The sequence below is a fragment of the Schistosoma haematobium genome, chromosome ZW (genome assembly GCF_000699445.3).
Source record: "Schistosoma haematobium chromosome ZW, whole genome shotgun sequence".
In the NCBI taxonomy this organism is placed as follows: Eukaryota; Metazoa; Platyhelminthes; class Trematoda; order Strigeidida; family Schistosomatidae; genus Schistosoma; species Schistosoma haematobium.
The window spans coordinates 63,124,700-63,143,996 of NC_067195.1; the positions used below are offsets into that span (position 1 = coordinate 63,124,700).

General features: G+C 32.5%; 1 protein-coding gene across 2 annotated transcripts; it reads left to right on the forward strand.

Moving 5' to 3' along the window:
- Positions 1 to 439: 439 nt before the first annotated feature.
- Positions 440 to 18,130, forward strand: SEH1L_1 (Nucleoporin SEH1). 2 transcript variants are annotated; one of them, XM_051211997.1, is made up of 9 exons: positions 440 to 545; positions 2,791 to 2,906; positions 8,853 to 9,020; positions 9,404 to 9,628; positions 10,835 to 10,915; positions 11,933 to 12,281; positions 14,116 to 14,250; positions 14,776 to 15,072; positions 17,844 to 18,130. In XM_051211997.1, the coding sequence occupies exons 2-9, from the start codon at positions 2,796 to 2,798 to the stop codon at positions 17,927 to 17,929; spliced, it is 1,452 nt and encodes a 483-aa protein (XP_051072131.1). In that variant the 5' UTR covers positions 440 to 545; positions 2,791 to 2,795; the 3' UTR covers positions 17,930 to 18,130. The 2 variants fall into 2 exon arrangements, with proteins under 2 accessions (XP_051072131.1, XP_051072132.1); XM_051211998.1 differs by having other exon boundaries at positions 467 to 545; positions 14,116 to 15,072.
- The last annotated feature ends 1,167 nt before the right edge of the window (positions 18,131 to 19,297 follow it).

Consider the following 19,297-nt stretch of genomic DNA (forward strand, 5'->3'; position numbering starts at 1 on the left):
ATAGTGAAATACAGAAGACAACCACTACACGATGCCTAGTTAATGACATACAATCAATTATTCCATATTGATCAGCCTTGATCTTGAAAGTAAAGTGCTCAGTGTTCAACCATCTGATGCAGGAACAACCCAGCTCTGTGAATGATCTGCCTAAGGTTAATAAATATTTAAGTGATACCATGAACCATAATAAGTTATTTGTAACAATGACAACTTTATGTCGCAATTTTTAGAGTTACTTGATTATTTCATTATACTCAGACCAAAATAGGAATTTTGTCACTTTATTAAGACTGATAATAGAGCGTACTGAAACGCAAAACCGGTGAATAATAGTTCAGAACATGGAAGATAAATAGTTTGAATTTCCTAAATGTACAAATGCAACAAAAGTATGACTGTTTTTACCTATGGGAATTTAAAGCTTAAAAATCTTGGACTCGGTTTGTATGATGGTGGCCCTTTCAAACGTTTGCGCTTCGCTGATACTCATGGCTTTCTAGGGCCCTAACTAATTAAGTTGGTCACGTCTTCAGGGTCCTCATGTAAGTTAATTGACAGTAAGTTTTAAAGTAGCAACTCAAGAGATTGCTTAAGGCCCAATGGCTTCGATTTTTTTGTTACGCCTACACCAAAATAAATTGAAAAGTGATGATAAGGCTGAACATTCAGAAAGTATAGGTGGAAAGATATCAGTTTGTCTCCTTCGTTCCTCATCCTGGAAGAATTAGTGGAAGTTTTTCTGTCGTTTCCTTGATGAGGGGGAATATCTCAAAATCTAAACCTTAGACTTCGGTTAACTCCTTCAGATGAACCCTAAATTGTCTCATTTTCCCATGTATTCACACCAAATGGTTTGCTTTCCTTGGAACATGCCACTAGCCTAAAGTAAGCTTAATAGTCTAATTTCTGCACGGTTTGTATATTTCCTCCCAAATTGACACTAGTCCAAAATCCCCTAAGTACCTCGGCAGTTATTTTTTAATTCTTCGGGCAAATAAAGTTTCTGTGACGACACGAAAGAATGGTCTATATGAGGAAAACGATCCACTTAAATTACACTTTCAGTTTCTAAAGTTGTTTATATCCGGGTCACAGTCAACTGAAATATTATGTCTGAAAAATTTTACTTTCCTCATCCAAAACTGAAGTAAATTTGGCATTTTAAACAAGGTTTCCCAAAAACATATATAGGGGAAATCTCATTTCAAGAAAAATGTTAATTCATGCAAGCTTTCTTTTGTTGCGTCTGGTTCACTTTAACTCAATAAATCCAATTGAAAATGTGGATGTATGTTAAGGTAAACTCACTGAACAGAAATGGATAACAGTATACAAAATAAAAGTAGTAAAATCCTAAATGTCAACCATTCTTCGATTGCCAGTAAGGAGAACTTGAGTCCTGAAGTGGGACACTAATTAACGGTTACTAAAGGGTTCTTGTTAAATCTTTAAAAACTCGTTACAAATTAAGACTTACTCTAGTACCGAAAAGTATGTACCTGCGTCAAAAACGGAAAGCAGAAATTAACAGTGATAATTATAACGTTATCATCACTTCGTTAACAACTTGTATACACCTTATCCCTCGTGTTATAAAAGTAACGTTGCGTTGAGGCATCGTAAAATTTGGCAAGATCTTCACTAACATTGGATAAAAATGATTGCTGTGGTAATGTACTTAGTACATGTCACAGAAAGGTGACTGTATACTGTCGTGAAATCTTGACTTATAAACACTCTATTTTGTGGTAGTCCTCACTAGCGCAAATGTCTTACTGATTTTTTCGGCTGGTTATTCATCTGCCCAATTACCGTCATCGTCTGAAAAGCAGAAAAAATATATAATTAGTTGGCTTACAGATTTATCTTAACCATCTACTTGTCAAAAATATATATTTAACGCTCCAGTTTCCTCGCCAGTTGACAAACGAACCAATCTTAGTTGGCATATGTGTATTTCCTGCAGATTGCACTGACATGGCCATTATGACAAGTTTACATTACAGTAGATGGAATGTAGCTATCTGTGAATTTCAAGTATTGCGAAACTTGTCCTATATTACACTGCATAAACTTGTGTCATAATGGCTAGCAGTGAAGTTAACTTATCAACCAAATTGCATAACCATCTTAGGAAGGGCTTGGACCAAATGATTTACTACTTGCTTGTCCAGCCCTCCGTTATGTCAAACGAATTAGTCTTCGTCTAAAGCGATTACGACAGTCTCTTTGACGTTACTACACTCTGAACTAGTCCTTTAACCAACATCCCAAGGTTTTTAATTGGCTTCTCAACAATCTTATAAATTTCTAAGCAGAGCTGGGTAGTGGCTAGCAGTAGAATCCATGTGGTGCGTTTCGTTCTACGTATGACTGATAACAACGTCAAGTCAATCCTCTCATAGTGCTTATACACCAAAAACGATTGACCAACTTCAGTCTCAAACACCAGGACTACGTTCTTTTTAAACACCTGTTTGGATAGGTTTTACCTCACTGTATAAGGATTCTCACTAAAAATATTTTAGGTATGTGCTCTTGTACTTGCACTGGTTTCCTTTAGTTGTACACATTTGTATTTTCGTCAAAGGTTTCTAATCGTTTCAGTGTACCTTTTTATATGACCTCATGATATCATGGTTCACTTAACATAACATCGTCTTGATTTGATTGTTGACAATTTTCATCGTTAATAATATTGCATCATACTCTTCAGTATCTAGTTCTATTTTATGACCTACTCAGTACTAGTTTTACTCAGGATTATTTATTTATTTTTTTAAATAGAAAATATGTTTGTGTCAAGCAGTATTCATGCTAATCACGCTGATTTAATTCATGATGTAGCCTATGATTTCTATGGTCGACGCATGGCAACTTGTAGTAGTGATCAAATGATTAAAGTACGTGTATACTGTTTCAAAAAATACTTATGATATGCAAAATTTATTATTTTGTTGGGATTATATTATGAAGCCGGTTTTTAATGATTAATTTTTAATTTTCGAAATCAGTGTATACAACACTAGTCGATAGATAGACGCAATAATATGAGGTGTAACCGAGTAATAGCTGGTCAAAAGAATTAATTGACTTGAACCCCCGAACAACTATAAATCGAAAACAAGACCACTAAGCAGATGAATAGATAGAATTTTTACGTAATAGGACAACATGCTTGTACACGAAATACGAACACAAAATAAACTTCGTAAAATATCACAGGCGAAAGGAGAAAATCAGCTTGTAGATCACCCATTCTCTGATCAATTAAGATCTAACTTTTAGGCCTAATTTTTGGACATCCCACCAAACTATTAGATAATAATAAATGATCTGAGCAATGGCCTAAGAATATAACATCGTCTAAACTGCAGGTCACTTTCATATATCAGTTGAGTCTGATTTAGTGATTCGAAGTTCGGCGAGACTCTAATTTATGGACGAGCCAATCAGCAGCTCTTTAGAGATTTCAAGGTTACGGTACCAACTTCAGTGCTTAATGCTGACGCACGATCGGTTCACAGGGAATTTTGTACAAAACGTGATAATTGAGCGGCTATAACAAATAAAACGGCTAGACTATAATCTGTGGACGAATCAGTCAGGTATAAGATAATAGATCTCGGATTTTAACGCGAGAGCCTTTCATCCATTTGGCTAAATAAATTTCTGGCATTATAGCTGATTTTAGTTCGTGATGAAAACCCCATATATAACTCCTAACTAAAACAAAGTACGACACTTATTGCCGACTGGATATTGAAAGTAACAGTAACATTGGCTGCAGCCAGGTACTACAATGTATACGGATGTTTAGAGAGCGTACAGACTCCCACATAGGCCTGGTTATGTGCATCGTGTTGTTATCCACAAGTAGCATTTTGTGCACTCAACAACCGGAGTGCACATAAACAATATTGAAGCTATGTGGTCGAGGCTGAAAGAGTTTTTGAGACTTTATCATGGCTCCAGAGGCCGACTATTCTGTAGCCGTATGAATGATTTTCTCTACTGCATGCATTACGATTTTAGAACCTCTGAACTTCTTTCTAACTTTGACAAGTTTTTGAACCACGTATAAGAATTGTATCCACTTTATTTCCTTGGTTTTGTATAACATATTTTTACTCTATACTGACTGTTTGCTGATTGGTTAATATTTCTCAAGGTCATTTAAGATTCGTTCAACGGTCGTCCATAAATCAGAGTCTCGCCGAAAACTTGAATAGGCTCTTAGGAGTCAGTAATTGAATATCCTAACAGACATGTCGTGTTATTGATCTCAGTGGCTCATATTCATCCACTCTTTATTTTCCTCATATTTTAAATCATAGATATTTTCCCGTCTGTTATTTACTTAGCGGTCAGGTTCTTGTTATTATTCTTTGGTTCCGTGTTGATTTCCTAATTATTTTGAGAACTGAATCACCATCACTGAGTATTTTCATTTCAGCGTTTTCTAAAATTTGTGATAAAGTATAGAATAACCATGTACTCATATATGAACTACACTTTAAGTTTGACAGCTAATTATACTATCCGGTCACCCAAACACAAGTGAGGCAGGGTTCAAACTTGGGACTTAATGACTGAAAGTCGAACTGATGGGTTCGGGCCAAACATACTGTTCACATTACTGACCAATCATCTTATGATCCTTTCCACTTACTACTAGTTTGTCAGATACTGTGAGTAGTTAGTTTTCTGGAAAGCAGTCATTCCTGCCAATTCGCTATTTCATGTGACGTCCAATAAATTTATATAAATACCTTCTCTATACATGTTTTTTAGTACTTTTTAAAGATTCTATCACTTCACTTAGTTATAAAGGGCATGAATCTAAGAAATTTGTGCATATACCCTTTGAAAGTTACAAATTACTTTGTGTTAAACAAAAGCTCTGAAAACATATTCTTAAATAATGATACTACATCCCATAACATTTGTAAAATAATTTTTCCTTTTTTGAAATAAAAATGGTAGAATTTTAGTGGTGTATGCAAGTTCTATTTCCAAGCATTGTATATCATAATGTAGATGAAAGTATCGTTTGGGAGACTCTTAGTTCTTGTTTTCTCGTGTTTACTAATTTCAATTTAGTTATTTTCAAACCGGTCTCATAACAGTTAACTATTTTATTTATTGTACAACCAGTATAATTATAGTGTGACCACATTTCCTATTATTCATTATTTCTAAATGTTAGAAACTGAAAATCCTTGTTCATCTTTTACCAGGTGGTCAGTTCGGAGTAGGTAAACATATTGACTTTGAATAAGCAGTTTTAGAAGAAAGAGTAAACATGATCTTTTATTCAAACTTATAGGCATAATTAGACAGATATAAATAACAATTCAAATGTAAGTCATTTGATGAAAGAAGATCAATCGCTTACATAAGAACACCATTTCAAACCATCTATTGACTGCATAAATCATTAAATGAAATCTAGCTCAAACTCATCAGTTCAAGTTACCACATTTTCCAGTCATATAAAAAAGTCAGTAGAACTACAAAATCATAAAACATGCGAGAGATGAGACAGCCTCTGTCATCTCGAGGACCACACTCAGAGCGTGTGTACTGTTTTCGTGACTCAGTGACAGCTCAGTACTTTATATTCTGATCCATCGCAGATTCTGTAAAATTTGTTTTTCTAGTTGTTACCACTTCCGTTAGAGCTGTACCATATCGTATGCTCATGTCTCTCTTCCTTGGTTATTTGTATTGAATTCAAGTACAACTATTCGGTAAAAGCACTCATCCGAAATCTCTTTACTTTACTTTTCTGTTTATCTCCGCTGATGACAGTGATGTTTAATTTGTGAATGAAGTGACCATCCAGTTAAATTCAAGGCAAGAGGAAAACTTTCTCAACACCATCTATAATTTATAAATTCCAGGAGTACTATGTAAAACACTCTGTTCAAAAGATTTTATTACCCACAAAATGAGGAAATCATCGCTCATTATTTCAGTTTTTTGCTTAACATTTTCTAAATCAATTTAGAAAACATCTTAAAGAGTAGTTTATTGATTGATTCACTTCCATATAACTTTCAACTAGTGTTTATCTGTTTGTTTAATTTCGTCGAAGAGAAGGAGCAGTGTTGAATTTGGCCTTAAATATTTAAGCTTATTTTTCCAAATGGTATACTATTTTACTGACTCATCATACTATTTATTGTCTTTACGTTGTAATTTTCTCCCTTTTTAAGTGATAATATTGCGGTATTGATAAGATTACTGAAACCTCAATAGGTTATTATTATTATTATTATTATTATTATTATTATTATTATTATTATTATTATTGTTATCGTTACATGGGGAATATAATCTGAATAGTTCTTTATTTAACATAATTATTCCTTAATACTTATTGTTATTGTTTTTGTGGTTTATACTAATAATGTTTTGTTGACCTTTTATCTCATGATAGTAAGGAGTGTTCTTTTAAATTCCCTTTATTATCGCTTACCTGTGTTTTTGTTATCACGCATGGTTGAGGAGCTTACTGCTATAGTAACCATATCTTATAAATGTTGTCATAATTCAACTACTAAACATTAATGATAATAACTTATTATAGCGTTTTTTTTTTAATAAGTGACTTTACACAACTTTCTAATGGTTGAATTATATTTCATAGTTATTATTTCCACTTAGAAAGCCTCAACCATCGAGTCATGCTATTCTTATTCATCTTTGTTTATTGCCCATTTGTATGTCTGGGTCATATATGGATTCATTTTTAATATTCCTTTGAACAGATTCATCATTTATTTAACTATTTTGTTTATTTTTATTGCACTAATTAAGTATATGGTCATTCATAATTTATACATAATTATGCTCAATCATTACTCGTTTGGTGGAAACAGCAAGTTGGGTGTATTGATGGAGGTGCAGTAATTTGGACCAGTACATATTCATACTATCAAATGCGTTATCCACGACTGACTGATTTAAAATATAACTGTTGTTCATGACAAAATCGTTCATTTCATGTTATTCTGCAAATCTCTTCTAATATTTTAAACACTATCGGTTACAGAAAAACGAAACAACTTCGTGCTGTTGATTAAGATACATTAAGTATATTCAAAGTTTATGTAAAATGTCTATATGTCTTTTAAAGTTGAAAAGGTGACTGTTGAAGTCATTATTCTAACTATTTCTACTATTCTGTCTATCTAGTTCGATTATAAGTGTTCTATTCGCTAAAAGAGACTATATAGCTGCAAAGGGATGTATTCATTGAATGTCTGTACAAAACGGAAATAATGAGTTCACGTAGCTTCGTTTCCGTGAAAAAAACGAGAAATTCGATCCGCTCTCATCTGATTCGTGTAAAGCAACAGAGAAGAGGAATTCTTCTCCCAAAAAGTTTGTTTTGATATTTGTCTGTGTTCTGAAAAAAATTTAAAATATTTATATTTCAAACTAGAAATTTAGAGGCCTCAACTTTTGAAACCATCTGGATATTTTTCTTTAACATGTGGTTTCGGTATATGTTTGTATTCTAGTTATGTCATTTGTCCTTGGCCTTCCCCTTCCAGCCAAAATAGTTGGTAAAGCCGGTAGGTTCTTCTGGAGAAGATAAATAAATGAAGGCACGTCACGGCTACCGGGTCGCAATAATTGTTTCTGCATTTGATTGTTTTGTTCTTGATCTTATTTCCCGTCCGGTACTTCCTGACCATCACTGTACTACATAGCAGTGATTGATTATTCCTTTCTTTGTTAAAAGTTTCTTTTTGCATCCGTTGTATGGGCATTGATGTAATTTATTTGTTGTTTCTATGTTATGGCTTCGTGTTGTTTGATCATATGTATTCGTGCAATTTTGTGTTTCGCCTGTTGAGATGGTTTGCGTGTGTTGAGGATGACATGTTAGATGTCTTTTTACCCACCCAGCTGTATTATAAGATTTGTTGCAGCCATCCAGTGGAAATTTACGTTCTGTCATAATTGTAGTATTTTCACAAGGTTGATGGTCATTCCTCATGTTTGCTTATGTCTCCGGTGACAAAGCCTGTAAAAAAGCTGGATAGCTAAAAAGACATTTAGCCAATTACACAGATTCAGCATTTCAAAAATCAACTTTAAATTCTAAATATTTTTCAAGGCACGGGGGATTAAATCAAAAATATAATGCAAACGGTAATAATTTTCACATCCATTATTTGTTTGTAATTCTCCACCTCTTTTCGTTTGTATTCTTCACAATCTAATTATTTACACACTTCTTATTACGTAATGATTTTAATGTTTTGTGATGACTATTTCAAGTCTATTTACCCACGTTTGACCTTCCATTTCCAACGTTTAACTATTAATAAGACTTTTGTGATCATATTTTGTTATTCTTACTACTATCAGTACACACAGTCTTCCTACTATCAACTTGTATGTTTACCTATCATGTGTGGTGACTTATTCCATTTCATTGTGATTATTGACCCAAATTGCCTTGATTGGTTTAACATTTTCGTATAAATATTCATTTATATTAGAGTAAAGCCTGATGATGATCTAATTGCAAACAATTGTTCACTTATATGTGTTGTTCCAAACGGTAATTCGCAATCATAAGGAATTAACAACTCGTGGAAACATTATATGTGATCTTATTTTCTTCCATAATCCATACTTCGTTTTGTCATCTCGTATACCTTAATAGTTGCCATATATGTATATCATACTAAGTATTATCGTATTTTCAACTTTGTGACTGATAAAGGATTACTCACAGTTATTGGTATATTTTAAGGTAGAGGGAACACTGCAATATTTCTTTAGCTTTCTACATTAATGGTTAAAATATTTTTATAAATTCGTAGATTTGGGATTTAAAGGACAATGAAGAATGGGTATGCACTGCTTCATGGCGATGTCATTTAGGATCAGCATGGCGTGTTACTTGGGCACATCCTGAATTCGGTCAGGTTATCGCTACCTGTTCATTCGATCGTACAATAGCTGTATGGGAGGAAATCGCAGGCACTCAAGTAAGTAATTTCGCGTATTCTTAAAGATCCTTGCAAACTATGTAAAGTAGAGACATGTAATGGAATTTCTAGTCATTGGCCTACAGTATATTTATAATCTGTTTATAGCTAATTAACTCTTTATAATTTGTAGTCATTTATGTGCATACATGCGATAGAACTATGCAGTCACCTAAACATTTTATTTCCCCATATTCGTTATCAATAAGAAACTTTTTGCAAAATTAAGAAGTGAATTGTCGATTGTAGGAGTAGGTTGTAGTTCCCTATGACTCGTTCAAGTATCTACAATTGTAATGTTCTTGGTTTTTATGTTTAATTACTAGTTCCGTTTGTGTTTGATCTAATCTACTCTTGATTTCTACTTTTTTTATTTTACCTAGACTATAACAAGTGGTGGTGAAAATGATGGTGGTACCAATCAAACTCCTTCAACTGTAACAAACATTACATATGGAAGTCAGTCAGCAAACACTAATTGGATAAGACGTGCCTACCTTGTTGATCCACGTACTTCTGTGACTGGTCTACAATTCGCTCCAAGACATCTAGGTCTTCAGTTGGCTGCTATTTCTACAGATGGCATGTTGCGGATTTATGAAGCACTGGTAAGCAGGTGTCTTCTTTGTTAAATATATGTTTGAATTCCACTACGTAAGCATTATTGTAATGGTAATTTCGACAATTCTTAGTCGTTTTTTTTATAATTAGCTGTTGAATTCATTGAAAGTAATACGATAATCAGAATGTTTTGAAGAGATAACTTGATGGGAAAAAGCGGCACCAGTTTCTTCAATCTCATTGATACTTACTAAATGTCCAAGTTAATATGACATTTTTCTGCATACAGTTCAGGATTTCAAACTTTATAAAGTTAAGCATACACATTAGATATAAAGTTGCTTAGTTCATTTTTAAAGCAGTCCTGTTTATACACTAGTTGTTCACCACCGACCGTTCGAATTTTATAATCTAAATCGTATCAGTTATCAATGAATACTGTATTTTTTCTTTCTCTTTGCTCTTATCGTTATCCATATAATTAAAGAATCATCACATCTGAGTGCAAACATTTCTTCGAGAATATTGACATTTAATATCTAGAAAAAGCATCAAAGTCGTCTAACTGAAGTATAACACTGATCAATAAATTCGTTGACTATTCACTTAAGGTGTGTAGTTTGATCGGTCAGATGTTAGGAATGTACATTTGTTGTTGAAATGGACCACAAATTATGACATTTATTCTAATGGTAACCGATTAAAACTTACACAGTATGCTATATATAACTTGTCATTTGGATTATATATAACCTTCCGGTATTTTGATTAGGTCCAATCAGTTAAATTTATTAAAGTAAAATTGATTGAGTTTTAGAAATGGCTTGAACAAAAATGTTGTATGTAAATCGAATCCTATATCTAATACATTATTTAATACAATGATCGAATTCAAAACTGAACTGAACACAGATGTTATGGATCATCAATCGTATAAACCAGTTTATTGTTTAGAATTCCAAATGTACTCGTAAGTCTTTATGGGATTAGAGTTGGAAAATTCAAACTATGTTACGAAAGTCAATGGTATGTTTTTGTGATGAATTTTATTGAATAAATAAACTATTCTTTAGAGGTATATTCACAGATCAGCTAATGAGAAAGAATAGCAAAATACTTACCGTTGTAAAATTAAAATAATTTATATTTCCATATTGGAAAATTATTTGCTTATCTTCTGTTTTGTTTTCCATAAAATATTGGAATTTGTTCATTCCCATTTCTGTTTTTCTTATTACCCGACTCTATTAAAGGATGTTATGAATTTAAGTCAGTGGCGTTTACAGTTTGATTTCGGTACTAAAATGGCTGGATCATGTTTAGCATGGTCTCAGGTATGTATTGTTGATTATATTTTGTGATAGATATATTACCATAGTTGTACACATAGAATATACTTGAAAAGTATACGGTTATCGATCGTTCTTATTGATTGATTACTTTTCCCGTGCTTTATGTTTTTTTTAATCCAATACGCTCACACTATTGATTAAGCTCTTGACCAGTGTCTTTGTAGTCATTATCCAGTGTTAGTGCAATCCAGTAATTAAGTAGTTTATGTATGTATGCTCATCGTTCAAACACATTCATTGTGTGAGGAAGCTGATAACATTAACTAAACGAATAGCCTAACTAAATTACGTGTGGTAGAACTCAAACTAATTATTCAGAAGAATAATTTCTAAATCATGTAAGTGTCATTAATCAGTAGAATATAACAGCTTTCATATTGTCGTTGGCTAATTCTATAAAATCAGCGTGAATTAAAAGACACGGTCGGTCCATAGTCTCTAGCATACACAAAATTAATTGAATATGGATTGTAAAGTATGTCAATCAGTCATATGTACCGTTGTTTATCAAATAAGGAAGAATTTAATCTAAAATATTTTCTAGAGTTTTTGATGTTCAGATTTTTAAATCAACTGGAAGCAGTAGGTTACTGATCATGTTCAATTTGTTGGTTGTTTACTTTTCAACTGTAGCGTGCGGCGCATAAATATCTGGTGCCCCCTTGTACCAATATTTATGTGTTCAAATAAATAAATAAGTAAAAATCTCAACTGTAGCTTATTATCTACTTAGTAGATTCGTACACTGAGATCTCTGCTCTGTATTTAGCTTTGTAAGAGTAGGAAATGTAATCAGATCTCGTTAAATAAAATTGTCTCATATACAGATTTCCATTTAGTTACGCCGTTACAATATGTATGTTGCTATTTTAACATCATATGGCACATTTTTATAAATGAAGCCGTAGATATAGATAATCACACATCCATTAGTATCCAAATGTTTAGATTGTTTTGTTTCTTAAAGTAATCAATCCATTTCCATCAATATTTTTTCAGTCACGTCTTGATCCACCTTTAATTGCTGTTGGCAGCGTTAGTCCTAATGATCCAGATACTGCGGATAATTCAGACGGTTTACCAGCACATCATTCTATGTCTCATTCAACAGCTCATCCAACAAATACTCTAGTGAACGGTAAACTTATCCTTTATGAATATTCTGAAGCTAGAAGGCATTGGTATCTTGTGGAAGATGTGCATGCACTGAATGATCCTATTTACGATGTATCGTTCGCTCCACATATGGGTCAATCATATCATACATTAGCTGTTGGATCTAAAGAATTGTATATATTAAGAATTAGACCGTTTAACTCCAATCAATCTTCTAATTCACTGATGAAAAGTAAGTTAAATATTCACATTTTTTATAGATGATTTTACCAGACAGCTTTTTTAAGAACTGGGTTCGCCTATAAGTGTTTTTTTAAATATCATATTTTATCTGTTCATCATTTTCACTATCAATTAGAGTTGGAGATAGAATTTTGCATAACTTCATGTGGTAGTTTATACTTTTAAATTCGTAAGTTGTAACCAAGTGCAAATGACAAATTATGAAAAATATTATAAATTCTTTAAATTTCATCCACTTCTATCTAGTTGTATCAAAAATAAATAAATAAATGCTAACCATCACTTACAATTTAGATTAACGTACTATTCACTTGATCTAGCGGATAGTACAGTCTATAGTCCTGAACTGTATTACTTGTAATAGACGTTAATCTTGTAAGGAAACAGTGGTTTGACAAAAATTTCAGTTAGGTAACTATTGGGAATCAAAGGATAATGAAAAGTTCATTTCTCCATTTTGTTATGGGTCATATTTGTTCAGTATCAAATTATAATTTTAAATTTTAAAAAAGTACGTTTTAGCTACATATACACAACAAATAAACTCTATAAATGTATTTTGTTTCCGTCCTAATTACCAACCTGTCCAAAATAATTCTTTGATATAAAAAAATATATTGTCAAATGTAATAATTGCTTATATCGTTCTAGGTAAAGATTTAAGTCCTAACTTAAAATGATATAAATACTATACTGAATGTACAATCTATTGCCTATTTAAATACACTAGATGAATAGATTACCCGTTGGGAGTGTTAAAGACAAAAGATACTGGGTTCATTAATACTGAAATTCAGATACGTTCAGTTGATGAGTTCCAGTTAGAATGAAAGCACATTATGGACTCTACTGCTAATCAAAAGCTATCAATTTTCTAAAACTTGTGATAACTTCTTGTTCTGTTTCTTTTTAGTCCACAACTTAATATGTTCCACTTTAAGTTAACCCATCTTCCGATGTATATTTATACATAGGAAAATGAAAAATGATAAAAATTAAGTAAATTATTTAGAGAGAGAGAACTTTTGATTCTAATTATTTATTTCTACTAAACATTGTTTTTAAACCTAATTGATTTATTTTTGTTCCTTAGTTAATTTAGTTACGGCTATTCCAGCATTCAAGAGATTCACTGTAAACTAGAGGTTAAACCAGTAGTTTATAAGTTTAAATGTTACTCCACGTTGGTCTAGGTAACCGGTTAATATCACTAGCTCAAAATTGAGTACATAGATGTGTAAATAAGTTAAATTACATCATGTGGATAGTATTTTAAGTCTCAATATTATTACTTTCTATTTCATACTTGTTGTCTCGATCTGTTATAAAAATAGTCCATTAATTTAAAAAAGTAAACAACAAGAAAGTTGATATAACGAAATAATTAAAATATTTTTCTCTTGCCACGATATGCTACTTTAATATGATAATGCACCCGGTAACCGATATTATATTACCACTAGACTAGATACTCGATCAGTACGCTATACACAAACTGGATCACGTTATACCAGATACACGATTCATAACCAAACATAGGGAACCAGACTAAAGACTGACCAATACTTTATTCAACATAATTATAAGCAGTTTACAGTTAGTGAGTACAGAGTAGAAATCATTAGTAAAACGGAAAACAAAAATTATACAGTCAGTAAGTTGCGGTCAGCCACATTCACTAGCCACACAGGAATGCTTCGTCTTTTTCAAAAAAAATTAAGTGTCTTTTATTAAGAGAAAGCGTATTTTATATTAAAAAGTCCCTAAATTAGCCTGCATAATTAAACACTACTTCTCTACGATTTTTTCTTGCCTCTTAATAGATGATAATTCTAGTTCCAATAATTTGTCATTGTCGAGATCGAATCTACCTATACGTAATCCGTATGAAATTAGAATGATGGCACGTTTCGATCATCATGAAGGACGAGTTTGGCATGTTTCTTGGAATGTAACTGGTAAAGTTTAACAATGTTTGTTATAGTTAAAAAGATGTTTACAAAGAACTCAACTGATAAGCTATGTAATACTCTTTGATTGTATGCAATTTTTCAGTTTACAAACTGGTGACAAGTAGCTTCATTAAAATTTTGCAGTACATTTTTGTGCGTATATATGTTCACCTTTTCATTCGTCTATTTTGTTTGAAATCTAAAAATATTAGTTGAAATCTGGGTTTTAATAACAAGTTTGACGTTGGTCCACTGCCTTAATCAAATTGTCAAGGAGTAGATCCCTAATAAAACTACCTGTCTCGGTGTAGCCGCTCAGACAGTATCCCAGCCCACATGTAGATATGTTTGTATAACGTATTCTATTTTTGGTGCCCAGTTATATCAGATTTTATGTGAATTAGAAAAATTATACATATACAAATATCCTACAATAGGTTGAATGTATAAATCACTACACTACATAAACTTTTGCTAACCTATCGTCAATGAATTGTTACATGCTTTTTTCTTGGAAAAAACATTCATTAGGTTCTTTACTTGCATCGTCTGGCGATGATGGTTGTGTACGACTTTGGCAAGCTAATTATCTTGGTGTATGGCTTCCAGTTTCAGTTATTAGTCCAGATGGTAGTCGTTGTGCTACAATACCTAATGGACAAAATAGTCCATCAAATTGTATACTAAAATCATGTTCTTCAGGTCCACTGAAGCCATCATCTGTTTCATCATCAGCTTCACCTATTCGTTTATCGAATTCCACAACTCAAATCAAACAAAATGAACATGTTATGGATCATACCGAACAAACGTCAAACGCTAATCTGCGTAAGAATATGCACTGATTTTTTTATTTTATACTGAGAAATTCAATTGTATCATTGTATTGTTTCTATTTTTATATGATAAATGTACTGCATTTTCTATTCAGCTTAATGTTCATTTGATAAAAACTCAACACGTAATCGTCATTGTGTAGTCGGTGATGATCATTATCAAGGTTCGTTTTGATAATTGAGCATTGGGTAGATTTCTAGTTAAGAAGCGGTTTACACTGAGCTATGAGATATCAGAAATTTAATTTTCTACACATTGGAAAATTATATATATATATATATATATATATATATATATATCCTCAGAAGATAGTCAATATCATACAGAACTCATATGATGGATTACACTGCAAAATCGTGCATGGAGGACAGTTGACAAAGTCGTTCAAAGTGAAGACCGGTGTTAGGCAAGGTTGCTTACTCTCACCCTTTCTCTTTCTCCTGGTGATCGACTGGATCATGAAGACGTCAACGTCTGAAGGAAAGCGCGGGATACAATGGACATCTAAGATGCAGTTGGATGATCTAGACTTCGCAGACGATCTGGCCCTTCTATCCCAAACGCAACAACAGATGCAGGAGAAGACAAACAGTGTGGCAGCAGCCTCAGCAGCAATAGGTCTCAATATACACAAAGGGAAAAGCAGGATTCTCCGATACAACACAGAATGCACCAATCCAATCACAATTGACGGAGAAGATTTGGAAGATGTAAAAACCATTACATATTTGGGCAGCATCATTGATGAACAGGGTGGATCTGATGCAGATGTGGAGGCGCGGATCGGCAAAGCAAGAGCAGCATATTTACAACTGAGGAACATCTGGAACTCAAAGCAACTGTCAACCAACACCAAGGTCAGGATTTTCAATACAAATGTCAAGACAGTTCTACTGTATGGGGCAGAAACCTGGAGAACTACAAAAGCCATCATCCAGAAAATACAGGTGTTTATTAACAATTGTCTACGCAAAATACTTTAGATCCATTGGCCGGACACTATTAGCAACAACCTACTGTGGGAGAGAACAAACCAGATCCCAGTGGAGGAAGAAATCAGGAAGAAGCGCTGGAAGTGGATAGGACACACATTGAGGAAAGCACCCAACTGCGTCACAAGACAAGCCCTCACATGGAATCCTGAAGGTCAAAGGAAAAGAGGAAGACCAAAGAACACATTACGCCGAGAAATGGAGATAGACATGAGAAAAATGAACAAGAATTGGAAGGAACTAGAAAATAAGGCCCAGGACAGAGTGGGTTGGAGAATGCTGGTCAGCGGCCTATGCTCCATTGGGAGTAGCAGACGTAAGTATATATATATATATATATATATATATATATATATATATATATATATATTCTGTTCCTTTTTATGTAATGTTACATATAGAGTGAGGAAGAGATTTAGATCGATTTAATCCATCATCAGCAGAAAACCTTTATTTATACACGTGTTTTGGTCAGTGTGATGTATCCCACCAAGTGGATGCTTTAATAGTTAACTACATTAAACAGTGGTTATCAGAAGTGTATAGCTCCTCAAACCTTAGTTGAGTTCTCTACAGAAAGTATTTTGACAGCAAACAAGACTATGTAGTTGAAATTAAATATTGATACAATAGATCCTCTAAATGTATATGTTGGCCAACTATTTGAAATTATCTAAGAATTGTAGCTTGTAACAATTTAAGTACATCATCGTTTTTTTACTTTCAAAAGAATGATTTAATTTATTAATTGAGACGGCTTTCACATTCGTAGATGTAGACAAGTTAGGACTATATGAAAAATTTAAAATAAACATGAAGATTGTACGTTCTATGTCTCTACATCGTTCTTTTAATATATAAAAAACAACAACAAAAAGGTCTTAGGAATAATTAAAGAAACGTCTAAAAATGTTAGGTAAAGTTAATGAATGCAATGTTTAGTTGACTGTACACTGTAATTATTGTGAATATAGCCTTCATTGTTGTTTTCTTCTTAAACTCATTTTACAAAAAAGGATACTTAGAAATGTAATATTCTGGTGTCTACATCTATAAGCATTATAAGCTTAATAATGTAACATAACATTTTTTGGTTTATCTTTCTCGATACGTATTCTTAAAACTCGTTTGTCTTTTGCCAACTTACGTTATTTCCGACATAGGAAAAGTGTTTGTCTATCAACCAAAGGACGAGTATATTGTTCAGCAGTTCGCTCTGTTTGACTTCATGGCTATGAAATTTAATCTTTAAAAATATGGAACATTCATACTACGTTTATATTCAATCGTAGATACTTCCGAAGCATTCCTCGTGTGTGTTGGGAACACTGGGTGAACGATGCTGGGATTTAAACCAGTGCACTAGTTAAGGATGCGAAATCGATTAATGTGGTAGTAAATCTTTGTTGCCCGTCTGATGTGATGTAACAACTTGAACCGATACATCTATGTACCAGATGCTACGTTGGACATAACTGATTATCGGTGATAACCTTTAATCTATTGATAAGTTAACTTTTGTTTCATCAATAATACTGATTCTCATCTGACATAAGATATCAGCTAACTCTGTGTGCATAAAATACGTCTAAATATTATCATTCCTTCTGGAGTTATTCGTAAATTTATGTATGCAAAAATTTTGCTATGCAATCAAAAGCTATCTTCATTTAATACTAATAAAATTTCAATAGAAAACTCCTATCTCACTTCTAATTAAGAATCATTTAAGTTTAATGATTGTTTTGTTTCTTTCTTCTTGTTGTTTAGCTAAAGGGTCGCTTCATGGATGTACAGTTCCATTTCAGAAATTAGCTCCAATTCCAAATCCAAATCAACCTGGTGTATGGCATTAAATTAATTAAAGCTTTAGATGTGTTAATTTCATGTTTTACATTGTATATTTCTTTTTTATCACTTCTGTTAAATAGAATATCTATTGTTGTAGTAATTACAAGAAATGAATTTATGATAACAAGAATAAAAATAAATTACAATCATATTTTGTGTATAATACTTTTCTTATCGTTGACATTGTTTACGCGATATGACTGGATATATATATATATATATATATATATATATATATATATATATATATATATATATATATATATATATATGAATAAAAGTTGAGTTCATCTGTTGATCAAATAGGTTATTATTTCTTCTATGGGGTTGGAAATTGTCATCAAATTGTTACTTATGGATGCTTACAGTATGTAAATGAAGTATGTTGATCTTGTGGAAACAAAACTCAGACATAAAACTAAGTATTTGGAGATTTTTTTTAAAATTATAAAAGCAATGGACAGTATATAGGAAAGATTTGGTATGTAATTTAAAACTGTTACATTCTACCTACAAATCTGTATCATAATTGAAAGCATTGTTTTCGTATAACACATCAACTGCATACTTGTATCCATTTACTTTTTTGATTGGGATTATTTATTTGAAAGTCTGTTAAACCTTAAAATTGACAACGAAGATTACTATTCTGTTATTTCAAGAGTAATATAACTATTTTGATATTCCATTTTCGTTAGTATAGTCTTATCTTTTCTGGTGATGATTTGTACTCGCCAACTGATTCGACAGTGTTTTTCTACGAAGTGTAGGGTTAACTTCTTTCAAAGTTGATATATACTATAGTAATTCAATGAGATTTTGTTTTCTTCATTCCTCAACATGCATACAAGTCTAATTTATTGACTTGTAATATATATATATCAGTCCATTAACGCTTTATGACTTGTTTCCTAGTAAATGTCCCATAAATTTTCCAGAAAATGGGTAAAGTTAGTGCATTCGATAAATAAAGCTTTGCATATAAATACACTGAATTTACTTCCCTCATTAACTACTAATCAATACTAGATTCACTAAAGAAGAAATTTATTTAGAGAAATAACCAGACAAGGTGAACCATATTTGTGATAATGCAACAAAATTGAGAAGGCTAGTACATTCGGTTAACTTTGGGCCTACACAATATTAAGTATCTCATCTAAGTGTTCTACATCACTTTGTATATATTGATTAAGTGTTTCGGTCTGATTGTCCTTAAGGAGATGATATAAATCGTCAGAGAAGATTCCCTACAATTTTAATTTATAATTAGTATAATTTTTACTGTACTATTCTGTTGGGAGGGTGACTACTTCCAACTGCCTTAATTATTCACTACTCCCCATTTTCGGTAAGCAAATTTAATCACTTTA

Coding starts and splice junctions, on each gene's coding strand:
- SEH1L_1 (XM_051211997.1), top strand. CDS start 2,796: ATGTTTGTGTCAAGCAGTATTCATGCTAATCACGCTGATTTAATTCAT. Junction 2,907..8,852: donor GTAGTGATCAAATGATTAAA/GTACGTGTATAC, acceptor ATAAATTCGTAG/ATTTGGGATTTAAAGGACAA. Junction 15,073..17,843: donor AACGTCAAACGCTAATCTGC/GTAAGAATATGC, acceptor CTTGTTGTTTAG/CTAAAGGGTCGCTTCATGGA.